Source organism: Nicotiana sylvestris, chromosome 3 (assembly GCF_000393655.2).
Source record: "Nicotiana sylvestris chromosome 3, ASM39365v2, whole genome shotgun sequence".
Classification (NCBI taxonomy): domain Eukaryota; kingdom Viridiplantae; phylum Streptophyta; class Magnoliopsida; order Solanales; family Solanaceae; genus Nicotiana; species Nicotiana sylvestris.
In genome coordinates this window covers 150,294,514-150,310,203 of record NC_091059.1, presented here as the reverse complement: position 1 = coordinate 150,310,203, position 15,690 = coordinate 150,294,514, and the positions used below count along the sequence as shown (strand labels likewise).

The 15,690-nt window shown below is 35.9% G+C and overlaps 1 protein-coding gene across 1 annotated transcript; it reads left to right on the top strand.

The window, feature by feature from the left end:
- The first annotated feature begins 10,065 nt into the window (after window positions 1-10,065).
- Window positions 10,066-10,788, top strand: LOC138888173 (secreted RxLR effector protein 161-like). Its single transcript, XM_070169990.1, has one exon. It carries the CDS (start codon window positions 10,066-10,068, stop codon window positions 10,786-10,788), a length of 723 nt encoding a protein of 240 aa, XP_070026091.1.
- Window positions 10,789-15,690: the final 4,902 nt, after the last annotated feature.

Sequence of the window (15,690 nt, the reverse complement as noted above, 5' to 3'; positions counted from 1 at the left end):
AGTCACCGCTGCGCGCGGCGAAATTGCGCGGCAGTGATATATCTGACACGGTCGCGGTCCAATTCCCGCCCTCAGTGGAATGAAGAATCAGAGAACTATAGTTGGAGCTCAAATTGAAAGGCGCGGTCCACATACATATTTTGCGGTCGTGGTTGAAGTAGCGCTGAGGCGGTTGATTTTCCGCTCCCAGCGGACTCAAAGTTCAGACCAAGTTCAGAAGAGAAGAACAATTGTCTGCGCTTACTTTTACGTGGCCGCGGAAGTCCAAGCGCTGAGGCGGCCCATTTTCCACTGTCAACGAAATCTCCGTAGGGGCAGTTTTATCCGAAAAATTAGATGTGTATAAATAGTTCTTTTTCAGATTTTTAGGGCATCTGTTGTTTTGTGGAGCACGTGAACAACCGTTTTTTTACCTTTTTGAGTAATTTTAGAACATCTTTAGCAATTAATATTAGATCTTACTATTGTAATTACTTTTTATGGTTTATATTTCATCTCCATCTTTGATTTCTTCTTTGATTATGAGTAGCTAAACCCATTAGCTAGAGTTGTAACTCAACCCTAGTGTGGATATTTAATGGGTCTTCAATTTTAGGGCTTAAAGGTTTATGGGTTAATGATATTTAGCTTGATTCATGCTTTAATTGTTGAATTGATGGTTGCAAACACTAATTTGTGTCTTTTTGACTTAGGTTCTTCTTGAGAAAGAGAGACTAAGTCTAGAAAATTCAGGCTAACAAGGAATTAGGGTGCATTCAAGAGATTGATAGCCCCAATTAAAGGGTTAAACCTAGAGATAGTAATACCCGACTTGAGCCAATTCTGCTTGTATTGTTTAAACACCCAAATGGGCTTGACTAAGCCAATTAGGGAAAAGTCACTCAAACTACCGAGAGGTATAGAGTGAGTAACTATGTGCAATGGTTATATCATGATCCCAATCACAACAAGTTTGCCCTAAGTTTTAGACCCCCGTTAGATACTCACCTAGGTGTAAGTCACTTCCTTAGTGCTTTTTTTTTACCAATTGAGAAAACCTTTACAAAAATATCATACTTTGCTTATTTTTATTCTTCATTAGTGTTAAAAATAGAATAGTAACCAAAACAAAGCATGATTGGAAGTGCAATTAATAATATGGCACATAGCTAGATCAGATAGAAACCCAATTCCAAACCAATAATAGCTCTCTGTGGATTCAATCCCGACCTTTTGGGTAAAAGTTGCATCGACCACTCTTGCCATTCTATAGTGGTATAGCGTTGGAGTCAATCAGTGCTATCCCAAAATAAATTTTCAAATTAATGATATTACCACAACCTTCATACTTGGTTTAAATTTTCAATCAATCAAGTGACTACATGTCACACTTATACAAGTCCCTTTCCTACTCATCCGAGCTCGTGACATCCTTGTCAACACCAAACCGCAACCTTGATCCTCACTTCCAAATTTCATACCGCTCACTACACCTAACATGCCAATATGCGATAGTGCCAGAATTTCGTCATAATTCCTGAACCACTAATAGGGTAAACACTTCATCATATAAAAACTTTTTACTTAACTCATTCCGAGAGAACCGTAGCAACACACGGGTGAATTTTTCATAATCGTAGGACATGCAAATCCTCAGGTAGTGGTATAAACCACCATAATCCTTTTCGGGATCCGCCTATACATAACAGGCCATAATACTTGAATACTCCCAAATAAGACCTATTACAGCGGCCGTCGAGCCTCGCACGTACCGCCAAAAATCACATGCATAACTTCATCACGCTGAAGGTACTGATTACTGCCACCAGTATGCCAATTCAACCATGGCTAACCAATCCGAATTCTTCTAACTTATCCTTTACATGCCTTAGAGATAATCATAGCTCCGGTCAACACATAGCAACTCAATCCGCACTCATCCTGAGTGGCCTTGTATCATGAGACCATGTTGTCTCAAATCCCACGAACCATCTCATACCTTCATTATGCACACATTCGCATCCTCAGGTGGTACGCCCATTCTGATAACTCTTCTACGAATATGAAGTCATTTCCTCTCATTCTTCCAAATGCTACACTGTAAGTCGAAAATATCATAGAACATTCCGAGCCTCTTATCATAATCCGCCATAAAAGCTCGATTCTTAACCATACTGCGGGCTTGAAATCTTTAGGCACCGTATTTTAACCTTTGAATCCACTAGGGCCATTGTTGAGAGTTGCCCACTCTGGCTTGGTCCAGAATATAATCAACTCTAAGGCTCCGCTGGCACATGACCACCCATCTCCATGGAGCACCCCATTGAATCACTTCCTTGTAAATTACCTCCGTACAAAACACAAATCTTGAATCTTCCCAAAGACCGAACAAGAATCTATAAGGCCATTTATGTCACACAACTCTCAAATATACCACTTATATTCTTTTACCTTAGCTGAAATAACTCGACATTATGCTGATAGCCAGAAACCTCATAAGTATATGACCATGCAACCTAATCGTAGGTGGTGGGACTCTGCCACTTAGCTTGGAGCCACCTGTTACATAACTCTGGAACCCATCAAAATTCTTTCTTCATTGTTGACATGATCTTACATATCCAACCCGCCAAATTCCTCGAAAATTTGTTATTAGCATTTCATGAATACTCTGAATCTCTAGCAACATTCACATATTTGACTTGTTACTAGATAGTCAATAAAATCCTTTGCAGAAGCTTCGCCAACCATGCGATCGGTGACCTGCTCATAGGAGATAACCCCCCTGTGGAAATTACATGCTGACATCTTCCAACGTTGTTGTATGGGATACAATCACTATGACATCAATAACCCATCCTCAGCCCGTGCTCATTCACCAACTGTACTAGTCCGTTCACTTCTTATGGACATCAACTAAACGTTCGACAATATCTTCCAATTCAAAGTTATATTGCATCCTTCTTCTTATCAAGCAACTTCCTTTCTGTTGCATCCAATCTCCCACCGTATAATAGCCAATATTTCAAATTAAACTCGTGGACGCAATCACCGTCCACTAATGTTTTATTATTGTTGGTGAAGAAACAATTTACTCATATGTTATAATTTTTAGGTATTTTTTACTCTCCTTCCTTATATCCATTTCATATTGCTTGAGTTTTCTTCACTGAGTTACTTGTGTGTTGAAAAGAAAAATTGTTCCTACAAGGCCATTTAGCAAACAACAATTGTATTGCCTTAGTATCACCTCCTGACACTCTATCATTGTGGCTTTATTTTTCCAGTTTTTTGTTTTGTTAATGAAGAGGTAGGTTTACATTTTGTGCTTTAATTGGTTTGTGTATTTATTTTGAACTTTTTACTTTTTAATATTATGCTCATGTGCTTTGGATTTTCATCTTCTTGGCTATTGTTTTGCAGACACACTCAAAGACTGGCCTGAGGCTAACAAATAGCGGCTTATTCTTACTATCTCTTTCTTTGTAAAATAGGTAGTATTTAAAAAAAAAACTCAATTGAGATATGATAGGAAGAATGTATGTTGTTCAAAATGGGAGAGGAAAGAGTGCAAATAAATTGGATTTCACCCGTTTACTTTTTCTCTACTCATAAATATTAGTATATATTACTTGTAATATTTAATAGAGCACTATTTGGGAACAATACTAAAAATACAAAAGTCTATAATTATGAATAACATTTACTTCTAATTACAATCACTATATGATGAGCCTTTCCAGTTGGAAGGACTGTTCACCGAGACGTAATGGCTATTTTTCATATATGTATGTAATTTTGTTCTTTAAACATTTGATTTTTAACTTCTTTAGCAATGTTCCTTGACTTAGTTGCATTGAGTATAGTTGTTATTATTGTATGGTTTATATCATATAATTTTTTTCTTATTATATTATTACAACTTTTAATAAATAAATTTATTAAACAAATCGCGTGAAGCGCGTACCTATTAACTAGTTTATTATATAATTAAAATATTATCTCTTAAATAATATTTATGTTATTTCAATATTTATGTGGCTTTTATAAAGTTTAATCAACTTACACAAAGGAGACGCGCAATGCACGTATCGAAAAACTAGTCGATATAAAAAATATAAATTATGTGAAAGAGTATTTAACTGATTACCTTGAACCTATGTGCCTCCTCCACCATTGATGGTATTAAAAAGTACTCGTATTAAGCTATGCCAGATAAAATATTGAGTAAGAATACGTATTAATAACCGATATAACGTTTTCCGAGATTATTATGCATCGCATATACATCAAACATTCCTTCAAACACTAATTACAAACAACTCCTCACTGATCAACTCTGACAACTACCTTCCACATCAAACAGTTATTGATCTCTCTGATGAAACAACAAACACTGACACTGAAGAAGATATTTTCATACCTCTAACCACTGATGATAAATCACGTCTTTACACCCCCTCGCATATGCATTGAGGTACCTCTCGAGAAGCCACTAAAAACATACTTTAGTATTGGCAACCACAAACCAACCATCCTATACGAAGGGCTTACTCTCCTTTGTACTGACTGCGGACGATTTGGCCATGCTTCTTTAAACTGTTCATTCCAAAAATCACTAACTATCTCTACATCGGTTACTAATAACACACCTACTTTTTCTACTCAACACCCTACTGTCGTCTGTCAAGCATCAACAAATGGAATGGCAAACGGTTCAATTCCACCGGAGGACACAACTCCGTGTAACTAATAATGCGACTTCAACAGCGAGGATAGCAAGGGAGGTGGAAGCTACGACGCCACCGGCTGCAACAGGTAAGTTTTCTCAACCTAATGGGCCAACTAAGGCCCACTTACACTGCAACTACCCAAACCCACAAGAGCAGCCCACTAAAAACCATTCTAACATTTTCCTACACCTAATGGATGATATGGACACTAGCTTGTTAAAAAATGACTGTATAAATTGCACGGAGCATTGTATTTGGTCGCCCCCATTTAACCTATACCTATTTTTTTTAAAACTTATAACTTGTACCCACTTTTTAAACAATTTCAGCTTCCTTTCTACTCCCCTTCAGTACCTCACCAGAAGAAAGCAAGGTTGTGTTTTAACTTTTATAAATAACGATGGAATAATAGTATCAATAAAGTGAAGAGAAAATGCAGTTCTTTATCTGCATAAATACTAAAGGGGAACTAGATTTTAATAAGAGTTGGTATCCAAGTTCTTTGTGCATTTAATCTTTCTTTTTCTGACTTTTTTTCATCTATAGATATTTCTCTATTGAACAAAATAGTGATATATGATAATGAGAAACGATGAGTTGGATGGCTGCAAACTGCAACAGGCTATTACTACCAGATAAATTATTCATAAGCATGAACAAATACTTTATGACAAAATCTCAACGAGAATCACCAAAGTTATAGCAGCTATCTAACGAAATATCAATTTGAAGCTAGCTTAGAAATATCAAGCTAGCTTAGAGCTGAAGTTTCCCAATTACAACACAAAAACTTCAGCTCTAGGTTACAACATGCTATATGATCCAGTAGTTCGACATGTGTAGAGAGAACAAAATGGGATAGCAGATCAACTTATAAAGCTAAGAAGTAGGATGCGACTTGCTGATAGGTTGCAAATTTTTGTTAATCCACCACCTTTTGTATCAAACCAGTTGCTGGCAGATCAAATGGGAACAACAACCTCAACGCATGGTTCCTATATCACATGCGCAGCAAAATGTAGATAAGGCAGCAAAATATGTTTTGTTAATGATGATGTACCTACTGAGACTGTTGCAAATAGTGTTTTGAAAATAGATAGGAGCACAACAGCTCTACTAGTATTGAGAATCGCCAGTGTGGCACCTTTAGGGGCAATATCTCACGTAGTAATGATATAGCTACTACTAGTATATGTAACACGGTGCATGAGCACCACACCCCGTACTTAACTTTTAATCTATGTAAGTTATCTTTTGGACTTAAAAAAACCACTTAAAATAAAACCAATAGCAAAATTGACCTTGTTTTAATATTTTTGTACATCTCTTAAAAAATCCAGTCTTAATTATTGGGGTTGAAGTGTGGTAGTGTGAATGAGAAATGAAGAAAGAAGGTGAAAAGATAACTTTGGCTTTTGCACTTTGTCCCTCATTGGTTTAAAAGACAAGTATTTTGTTGGGTTTAAATATAGAAGCACTTCCTTAAGCTTTTAAAAGAAGCTAAGAGGAAGGGGCCTCGCGCCATCGTCGTCGCTCGATAGGCTCGAATTCGGTCAATTGATATGATCGATTGACTTAATTGTTTGGACCAATAAAATAAAATTAATTAATTAAATATTAATATTTTATATTAATATTTTGAGTGACCGTTATTTGTAACGATAAATTAATTAATTTTCGTCTTTAATTTTATTTAAATATTCTCGCGTTAAATAGCCACCAGAGAGGCTGCATTTCACGAATAGCCACCTGCAGTGTGAAGAAGCAGTTATTCCTTCAGAATTGTTTATCCTGAAATCTTCTGCTTCATCTCCTTCTTCTTTCTGCATCATTACTTTCAAAACAAAGTAAGTCGGTCATGTGATTTACACCATTATTTTGAGTTCGCTAATAACTTAGTGGTTTGACGTGCCGCTACCGCTAAGTGGGAAGTTACGTTCTATCCTAGAAAGAATTTATCCGTGAACCTTGGGCAATAGTGAGGGGATAAGATTCTTTAAGGACACACAAGAAATTTGTGGGCTCGGGACTTCCAATTTCTGTTCATTTATTTTTCCTGTTTTAGTCACTTATAAATTCAAATTATCTAACAAGCTTAAAGAATCTTATTTATATATATATCCTTACTGTTCTAATTTTCAAAGTGACTGAGGAGACTAAAACCTTCGTGGTTTTCTACTCCTAATCAGTTTGAAGAATAATCTCTTCACTGTGTTGTCTTGGGTTGAAGAATTAAATACTTCACCATTTACTGAATCTGTTTGTCATATTGACAGAAATGACTAACGGAGAGGAACAAATTGATCCTGTTGTGACTGTTACTGCTAACACTATTTCGGGAATGCCAGGTCCTATCCGTCCTACTGCACCTGCAACGGCTATGCCACCAGCGGAAAAGCCGGGAAAATTTTTCGGTGTTGACTTTAAGAGATGGCAGCAAAAGATGTTCTTTTATCTGACCACTCTAAGTCTGCAAAAGTTCATTCAAGAGGATGTTCCAGTCGTGCTTGAAGGAACCCCTGACAACGAGGGCTTCCTTGTTACTGAAGCTTGGAAGCACTCTGATTTCCTGTGCAAAAATTACATTTTAAGTGGGCTGGAAGATGGCCTGTACAACGTTTATAACATCATAAAAACATCAAGAGAATTATGGAATGCTCTTGAAAAGAAGTATAAGACTGAAGATGTTGGACTAAAGAAGTTTGTGGCCGCCAAATTTCTAGATTTCAAAATGATTGACGGTAAATTTGTCATAGCGCAAGTCCAAGAATTGCAAGTTATTGTTCATGACCTCCTTGCTGAAGGTATTAAACGAGTCAATATTTTTATTCAAGATATTAATTATTGTACTAATTATAAATTTATGATTAAAGGTATGGTCATAAATGAAGCGTTTCAAGTTACAGCATTTATTGAAAAGCTGCCTCCAATATGGAAGGACTTTAAGAATTACTTGAAACATAAGCGCAAGGAGATAATGCTTGAAGACCTTATTGTTCGTCTACGGATTGAAGAGTATAATAAGGCTGCTGAGAAGAAATCTCGTGGAAGTTCAACAATAATGGGTGCAAATATTGTTGAGGAAGCTTCAACGAGTAAAAAGAGAAAGAAGCCGTCTGGATCAAAGAATTATCCAAGCAAGAAGAGGTTTAAAGGTAATTGCCACAACTGTGGAAAGGTTGGACACAAGGCTACTGAATGTTGTGCACCAAAGAAGGACAAGAAGAAAAATCAAGCAAACATGATTGAGAAGAATGATGAAATGGACGACCTATGTGCCATGTTCTTAGAATGCAACCTAGTCGGAAATCCTAGAGAATGGTGGATTGATTCAGGAGCAACTCGACATGTTTGTGCTAACAAGGAGTTGTTTACTTCTTATGCTCCCGCTGGACCCAATGAGACAGTGTTTATGGCAAACTCCGCTACTGCAAAAATTGAAGGAACGGGCAAGGTGGCTTTGAAGATGACTTCGGGAAAGATTGTGACTCTAAAAGATGTTCTTCAAATTCTTGAAATGCAGAAGAATTTAGTCTCGATATCACTTCTAGTTAAGAATGGCTTTAAATGTGTTTTTGTTTCCAACAAGGTTATAGTTAGTAAGAATGAAATATATGTAGGAAAAGGTTACCTGACTGAGGGTTTTTTTAAACTCAATGTAATTGCAATTGATATGAATAAAATTTCAGCTTCTTCTTACTTGCTTGAGTCAAATAATTTATGGCATGAACGTTTAGGCTACATCAACTTCAAAACTTTGCAAAAAATAATTAATTTGGAAGTATTACCTAAGTTTGAATGCAATAACTCGAAATGTCAAATATGTGTGGAATCAAAGTATGTTAAGCATCCTTATAAGTCAGTTGAAAAGAATTCAAATCCTTTAGACTTAATTCACACGAATATTTGCGACATGAAGTCAATACCATCTCGCAGTGGGAAAAGGTATTTCATAACTTTCATTGACGACAATACCAGATATTGCTATATTTACTTACTTAATAGTAAAGATGAAGAAATAGACGCATTCAAGCAATACAAAAATGAAGTTGAAACGCAATTAAACAAAAAGATCAAAATGATAAGAAGTGATAGAGGCGGCAAATATGAATCTCCTTTTGAAGAAATATGTTTGGAAAATGGCATTATTCACCAAACAACTGCCCCTTACTCACCGCAATCTAATGGAATTGCGGAAAGAAAGAATAGAACCTTAAAGGACATGATGAACGCCTTATTAATAAGTTCTGGTTTACATCAGAACTTGTGGGGGGAAGCTATTCTTACAGCTAATCGAATACTGAATCGAGTTCCCCATAGCAAAACACAATCCATTCCATATAAAAAATGGAAAGGAAGGAAACCCAACTTAAAATATTTTAATGTGTGGGGGTATTTGGATAAAATGCAAGTTCCTAAACCAAAAAAGGTAAAAATTGGACCAAAACCGTTGATTGCGTTTTCGTAGGATATGAAACAAATAGTAAGGCATATCGGGTTTCTGGTTCATAAATCAGAAAATCCCGACATTCATATTAATAGGTAATTGAATCGGATAATGTTAAATTTTTTTAGAATATTTATCCGTATAAAATGGAATATGAGTCGTCTAATGAAAAATATAAGCGACCTCGGGAAGAAGCAAAGGAAAGTACGTTTGATGAGGAAAATCCAAGACGTAGTAAACATCAAAGGACAACTACTTCCTTTGGACCAGATTTTCTGGCATTCTTATTGGAAAATGAGCCTCAAACGTTCAAAGAAGCAATGTCTTCCTCGGAAGCACAATATTGGAAAGAGGCAGTCAGTAGTGAGATAGAATCCATATTAAGTAATCATACTTGGGAATTGGTTGATCTACCTCCGGAAAATAAACCTTTGGGTTCTAAATGGATTTTCAAAAGGAAAATGAAAGTTGATGGTACAATTGACAAATATAAGGCAAGATTAGTTGTTAAAGGGTTTAGACAACGAGAAGGTCTTGATTACTTTGACACATCTCACCGGTAACAAGGATTATATTTATCCGGGTGTTAATAGCGTTAGCCGCCGTGTATGGCCTTCAAATCCATCAGATGGATGTAAAGAAAGCCTTCTTAAATGGGGATTTAGAGGAAGAAATCTATATGGAACAACTTGAAGGGCTTGTAGTTCCCGGAAAAGAAAGAAGGTTTGTCGACTTGTTAAGTCATTTTACGGACTAAAACAAGCACCAAAACAATGGCATGCGAAATTTCACCAAACAATATTGTCAAATGATTTCAAGATCAATGAGTGTGACAAATGTGTTTATATTAAGAATACTCCAAATCAAATAGTCATTGTTTGTTTATATGTGGATGATATGTTGATAATGAGTAACGATATTGCTAACATAAATGCTACTAAGCGCATGCTTACTAGTAAGTTTGATATGAAACACTTAGGGGTTGCCGATTTAATTTTAGGAATTAAGATCCTACAGACTCCTCAAGGTCTAGCTTTGTCTCAATCTCATTATATTAAAATGGTTCTTGAAAAGTTCAAATGTTTGGACTTTAAAGAAACAAAAACGCCAATTGATTTAAACCATATTCTTGTAAAGAATAAATGTGAAAGCAAATCTCAATTGGAATATGCTCGAGTGTTGGGAAGTTTGATGTACATTATGAATTGTACACGACCTGATATAGCTTGTGCAATAAGTAAGCTTAGTCGATGCACACGTAATCCCAACCATGCTCATTGGATAGCAATGAAACGAGTTTTAAGATATTTGAAATATACTCAAGACTATGCATTGAACTACAATAATTATCCTGCAATTATTGAGGGATATAGTTATACAAATTGGATCACCGGATCAACGGAAACAAAATCCACAAGTGGATACGTTTTTACCATTGGTGGAGGAACAATGTCTTGGAAGTCGTCCAAACAGGCATGCATCGCTCGCTCTACAATGGAGTCTGTGTTTGTAGCTTTAGACAAGGTCGGTGAAGAAGCTGAATGGCTCCGGAATTTCTTAGAAGACATTCCTTTTTGGCCCAACCTTTGGCACCTGTATGCATACATTGCGACAGTCAAGCAACAATAGGAAGGGCTGGGAGCATTATGTATAACGGGAAATCTCGTCACATTCGACGAAGGCATAATACCGTTAGACAACTACTCTCTAGTGGAATTATCACAATTGACTATGTAAAGTAAAAAGATAATGTATCGGATCCGCTTAAAAAGGCCTACCTAGAGAGGCGATTGAGAAGTCATCAAAGGGAATGAGACTATGGCCGAGGACAAATTACCATGGCGGTAACTCTACCTAGAATACTAGAAATCCCAAGATCTAGGTTCAAGGAGATCAAACAAAGTCATTAGTGACGGTCCAACATTGTCAAATAAAATTTTGGTCCATTCTCGTGATGCAAACAATGTTCAGTACCAAGGATAAAGCGTTACGACTTTTTAATGATTTCTAAGTTTGATATGGGGTATATTAAATAGTGTATCTACGGGATAATACGTTTAGGAATCACCTATATAAGTGTAAAGTGTAAGCCGCTTCAAAGAGAATGTTGTAAGGCCATTTCTCTATGCACTTATGAAACTAGGCGGTGTTCATGGCTAAAACGAACACAACAATGAGAACCAAAAATTGAATAAGGATTAATTGTGTGACATATGTTGTCTAGGTATACACAAAAGCTCGACGGTTCAAAGATATCATATCTACCGATTGACTAAGTATATCCGATATATGCTCACTACGGAAAGTTCAAAGGAAAACCTACTTATCCCGATGCACTTAGTCCTTAGATGCGAATCACACAAAAAAATTTCATGCATGTTCATCATTCCCCGTTCATGTGGGGGATTGTTGGGGTTGAAGTGTGGTAGTGTGAATGGGAAATGAGGAAAGAAGGTGAAAAGGCAACTTTGGCTTTTGCACTTTGTCCCTCATTGGTTAAAGACAAGTATTGTGTTGGGTTTAAATATAGAAGCACTTCTTTAAGCTCTTAAAAGGAGCTAAGAGGAAGGGGCCTCACGCCGTCGTCGGCGTCGCTCGTCGGCTTCGGCTTCGGTCAATTGATATGATTGATTGACTTAATTTTTTGGATCAATAAAACGAAATTAATTAATTAAATATTAATATTTTGAGTGACCGTTATTTGTAACGATAAATTAATTAATTTTCGTCTTTAATTTTATTTAAATATTCCGCATTAAACAACCACCAGAGAGGCTACATTTCACGAATTGCCACCTGTAGTGTGAACAACCACTTTCACACCCTTTCAATCCAGAAATTCGTTGGCTATAAATAAGCAGTCATTCCTTCAGAATTTTTTATCCTGAAATCTTCTGCTTCATCTCCTTCTTCTTTCTGCATCATTACTTTCAAAACAAAGTAAGTCGGTCGTGTGATTTACACCATTATTTTGATTTTGCTGATAACTTAGTGGTTTGAAGTGCTGCTACCGCTAAGTTGAAAGTTCCGTTCTATCCTGGGAAGAATTTATCCGTGAACCTTGGGCAACAGTGAGGGGTTAAGATTCTTTAAGGACACACAAAGAATTTGTGGACTAGGGACATAATACTGCCAATTTCTGTTCATTTATTTTTCCTGTTTTAGTCACTTATAAATTCAGATTATCTAACATTAATCATAAGAGTATTTATCCCAATTGCTCTTAATCTATCCTTAAATATGACGTCTTACCTGGTAATAATATTTCACTAATTGGAATGGGAATAGTAAGATCGATCTGAGAAGAATATAGTAATTGACTTTTACTATTTTTAAACATTAAATATATTGAGTAAATTTAGCTCCACAAAAACAACTAAATTAATACGTATTTGAAAAGGAAAGCAACGTAGACAGAGTAGATGTTAACCAAAAAAGGAAAAAGGTAAACACTAACAGAGTATATTTTCTCTGCCTAGTATTCGTTGTGTTTCAATTAAATCCAGTCCCCAGGGGCGGACTTAAACCATTAAATGCGGGTTTTCGGGAACCCAATAACTCTTGCGTAAACTCTATATTTATATTAAGAAATTCACTAAATATTCATAAATATCTAACAGTGAACTCAGTTATTATTACATATTAACTTGAAATTACAGTAGGAACTCGTAAACCTCGAATCCTGGATCCGCCTCTACCCGTTCCTATCCTATCCCCTATAAGAGAGAATTACATAATAGTATTTTATTTCCAAGTCAACATCACCAACAACAATAAACAGGAAACATCAGTGTCAACGTCTTTCATGCCTCAAATGATAAAAACATTATTGATTTTGTATAGCAGATTTTTTATGTGGAAACATACTTCACTGTTCACAAAAAATTGTTATACTCCTAAAAGGTAAATTTTCTCATAAGAAAATTGATTCATGAGGTTAGTTGGTTTACTCCAAACTGAACAGAGAGTTCAAGAAATTAAAGAGTATCATGTTAGCCTCGACGTTGAGAACATAGTGATTAAATAAAAATTAATAACATTTGGAAAAACGTCAAAAGCCTTACGTCGTTTATAAATTTAATTACAAACTTAAACACATTGTCATAGATCCAATTAAGCAGTACAAAAGTAAGCATACATACAGTGTATGAAAATATATTACATACAGTTATCTGAAAAAAGAGCATTGACAATTTCGTTTCGTCAAATATAATGTTTTATCTTAGATAAACTTTGCAAGGTCGGATGTAAATCGCATTTTCACTTTCAATTATTTTGACTTATCATTCTACGACCCAAGATAATTTGATTACGCATAAAAATAATAAAAACTCAAAGAGAGATTGGAAGTAAGTTATTAATTAACGGGATCCAATAAGAGGAGTCTTTAAAATGCCAAGCTATATAGTATCAACTTCCTTTTCTTTTCAAAGGTCAAATGATCACCTTGACTTTGTCAACTATACATTGAAAGACGTCGTATTAAAAAATTTCTCATTTGCTTATGAGGAAATTAATAATATAAATTTTCTTCGTTTGACCTTTGAAGCAGTTGCTCATAAAATAATGGCGTATGCAAATGAACCAGGGAGTAAGTGATTCGCTGAAAAGGCAGTGCAACTATTTTGTTTCCTTCAAGCGATCAGATGAATCACAGAGGAAATCGAAAATGAAATGACTTAAACTTCGTTTTAATATAGACTTGATAGTAAAAGAAAAACATATTTGATTAATACGTTTTCCTGTTATTTGATCAATTGTACTTTATGAGCCTAAATATGCGACATATTATTAGAGTACTGTTGAGTTTTTGTTTAAGATGAAATAGTCTTAAAATTAGAGTGAATGGGAAATGGGATTTGGATTCGGATTTGGTCAAATGATCGATCGATTGATTAATTTTTTGGACCAAATTTATTTGTTAATAGTGAATATTAACGTGATATAATCCGTGTTTGTAACGGATGTTTTCCAATCCGTGTATTGTGTTGCAACACTAAGCAACAATGCAGCCTAGTGCACCTCCCACAATGGTGCAAGTGTTCCTCCCACCAAGCAAGTGTATATACCACCATGTAAGTGCTTTCTCCATGATCTAGTGCTTGTTGCACCATGGAAGGGGCGGATTTCTCTCAAATAACTGCTATAAATAGAGCATAAGTTGGAGAGAAAGAAGAATACATCGGAAAAAACACTTGAAACACTCTGTATACACTTAATATACACTCTGTATACACTGGATATACACTCTGCATATACTGGATATACACTCTGTATACACTGCGTATACACTGGAAAAACGAATTGCAATTTGATATTCTCTTCAGTAAGAATTCAACATTGGCTATACTTTGCATTCCTTCCTCTCAGAATTTCCATTCGACTTCTGAGTTGTCCTCCTTATTCTGCATTGTTTTTAACTACAAACAAAGCATCCATAAGTGTGATTTGTTGCCGAACTTTGTGTTCGTTGAAACACTGGGGTTTGAAGTACCGCTACACCAGTGTGTAATTCGTTCTATCCTGGGAGGAAATAATCTATAACCTTGGGTACTAGGAGGGGATTAAATTCCTTAAGGAAACACTGTGAATTCAGTGGGCTCGAATTAATTTCTGTTTTTTATTTATATTTACGTTTATAAGCTAACGTTCTAATTTCCAGAATCATTATTTACAAGTACAGAGGAACAACAATCTTAAGGAATTTAAGAATTTAATAATTTAATAATTTAATTTCTGTATTTGTGTTACTTTTATTATTCTGGAAACTATAACCTTTGTGGTTTTTTGTGTACTCCCGTTTGGAGAGTTAAGCCTTCGTGGCGGTTTGTTGGAGATTAAAATCTACGTGATTTTTACTCCAGTTTTAAAACCTTCGTGGCATTTTGTTGGAGATTAAAATCTACGTGATTTTTCACTCCAGTTTAAACGTTTATTAAACGTTTGATTGTGTCATTTTTACATTAAAAATGGCGAATGACGGAAATCAAGTTGTTCCGATGATGACTGCCAACGCATCGACAAGTCGAACTCCGGCGTTGGCACCGGCAGAGAAACCCGGAAAATTTTCCGGGATGGATTTCAAGCGCTGGCAGCAAAAGATGTTCTTCTACTTGACTACGTTATGTCTACAGAAGTTCATCAAGGAAGATGTTCCTGATCTTCCAGATGAAACTCCAGAGAATGATAGCTTTCTCGTGATTGAGGCATGGAAGCATTCTGACTTCTTGTGCAGGAATTATATTCTTAGCGGGCTGGAGGATAATCTGTATAATGTATACAGTGGCGTGGAGACGTCAAAAGAATTGTGGAATGCACTTGAAAAGAAGTACAAAACTGAAGATGCCGGGATGAAGAAATTCGTCGCCGCAAAATTTTTGGACTACAAAATGGTAGATAGCAAGTCTGTTATTACCCAAGTCCAGGAATTGCAAGTGATTATTCATGATCTACTTGCTGAAGGTATGTTTCAAATAAATACTGATATTGAAAGTAAATTTTTTAGTAATTTTACTAACAGAATTTTCATTG

Bases quoted from the DNA above. Each gene is read 5' to 3' on its own strand.
- LOC138888173 (XM_070169990.1), top strand. From the start codon at position 10,066: ATGAGTAACGATATTGCTAACATAAATGCTACTAAGCGCATGCTTACT.